The 1,807-nt window shown below is 36.4% G+C and overlaps 1 protein-coding gene across 1 annotated transcript in view; it reads right to left on the reverse strand.

Annotated features, from left to right (window-relative positions):
* The window catches only part of mpdu1a (mannose-P-dolichol utilization defect 1a), a 5,197-nt gene extending 3,390 nt beyond the window's left edge, over positions 1-1,807 (reverse strand). The window contains exons 1-2 of the mRNA XM_072692663.1: positions 1,712-1,807; positions 453-515 (exon numbers count right to left, since the gene is read on the reverse strand). Of these exons, the coding sequence (XP_072548764.1) occupies positions 453-515; positions 1,712-1,805 (157 nt within the window). The 5' untranslated portion in view covers positions 1,806-1,807. The remainder of the gene's footprint in view (positions 1-452; positions 516-1,711) is intronic.

Below are 1,807 nucleotides of genomic sequence, written 5' to 3' on the forward strand. Positions count from 1 at the left end.
TCTGCTGTAGGCTGAGTGGGTGTGTACAAGGGTAAATGTGAGCCCATATGCTCACACTTCATGATATGGGCTTTTAAACGAAAGCTGCCTTCAAATATTTGACCTGCAGTGTGTGTGTGTGAGTGTGTGTGAGTGTGTAGGTGTTAGTGTGTGCGTGTGTGTGCATGTGTGTGTGTAAGTGTGTGTGTGTGTGTGTATGAAGGTATGACAGGAACATGTCAGGACCTGCATGTGTATGTGTGTGTGTGTGTGTGTAAGTGTGTGTGAGTGTGTATGTGTGTGTGTGTATGAAGGTATGACAGGAACATGTCAGGACCTGCATGTGTGTGTGTATAAGTGTGTAAGTGTGTGTGTGTGTGTGTGTGTGTGTGTGTGTGTGTGAAGGTATGACAGGAACATGTCAGGACCTGCATGTGTGTGTGTGTGTGTGTGTGTGTGTGAGAGAGACTCACCCAGCAGAGTGGCGAGACTCCACAGAGCTAGAACCTTACTGAGGACGATCTTCAGACACGGGCCTGCAGGAGAACAACCGGTCAGACCACCACCACTGACCTCCAACACGGCACACTTATCTACCCTAGCTGTGTACACAACACACACTCGGCCACGAGGACACACAAACACCGCACACACACACCACTATACACACACATTTACACTCCTCCATAAACAACTGACGTATTAATGCAGTTTCAGCTGTTTATTATATTCCCTTCATTAACACTAACCAATTAAACCGGTTAGCCTCATTAATATTATATTAACTAACGTATTCATTTATTAACTTTAATAACATTAACCTATTAATATAACCATATTAGTGCTAACATATTCACTTTATAACCTATTACCCTATCAGTGCTAACTTTAACTTATTCAGCTTTATTAATGCAGACTTATTTCCCTTATCAATGCTCATAGATTCACTTTCATAATGTTGACTTATGAACTAATTATTAGCATTAGCTTTATTAATGCTAATTTATTAACATCACTGATGCAAAAGAATTGATGCTATAATGCTGTCTTGCTAACTTTTGCAACTTTTAACTTTCATATATAAATGAAATCATTGGGCTCTTCAGGTTTATTAAAACACATTAAAAATACAATTTCTCATGCAGTATAAACTTTTATTTGATTTAATTTATTATTTTTATTGTATTATTTGTGACTAATTACTGTTTTTATAGGAGTATTAAATTATTACTTTTAACAATGCTAACTATTAACTGTTACTTTATTAATGCATATTTATTTATAAGACATTTAACTAATGATTACATCTATAATTGATCACTTATTAACCCGTGTAAAGCAAAGTTAATGGGTGTTTTAACTGTAACAATATTAATGTATTAACTTTAATAGTGTTTATTAACTTTATGAATGATATTTTATTAACAAACTGAATCTCTTATTAGCTTTTAGTGAATTTGTATTAACTGAATTATTATTATTATTAATAATAATAATAATCTAATGTAAAGTCTGTGTGTTAAGTTCATTAATAATAAGTTACAGTGTTTATTAATGTTATTAATCAGTAATATTGTCTGATAGATTGGTAAAATACTGTGTTAATGAACTTAATCAATACCCCACACAGCCCCCAGTCCTGCATGCCAGCAGCTGAGTGATCCCAGTAAGCCCCCAAGCCCAGTCCAGCACCAGTACAGCACCAGTACAGCACCAGTAAAGCGAGCCTCACCGTGGGAGAAGTGCAGCTGCAGGAAGAAGTGGTCGTAGCATTTCTCCGGCATTAAATAGGTCAGAATAAAGGCTTTGAGAGGAGAGACCTCCATGT

The sequence above is a fragment of the Salminus brasiliensis genome, chromosome 1, assembly GCF_030463535.1.
Source record: "Salminus brasiliensis chromosome 1, fSalBra1.hap2, whole genome shotgun sequence".
Classification (NCBI taxonomy): domain Eukaryota; kingdom Metazoa; phylum Chordata; class Actinopteri; order Characiformes; family Bryconidae; genus Salminus; species Salminus brasiliensis.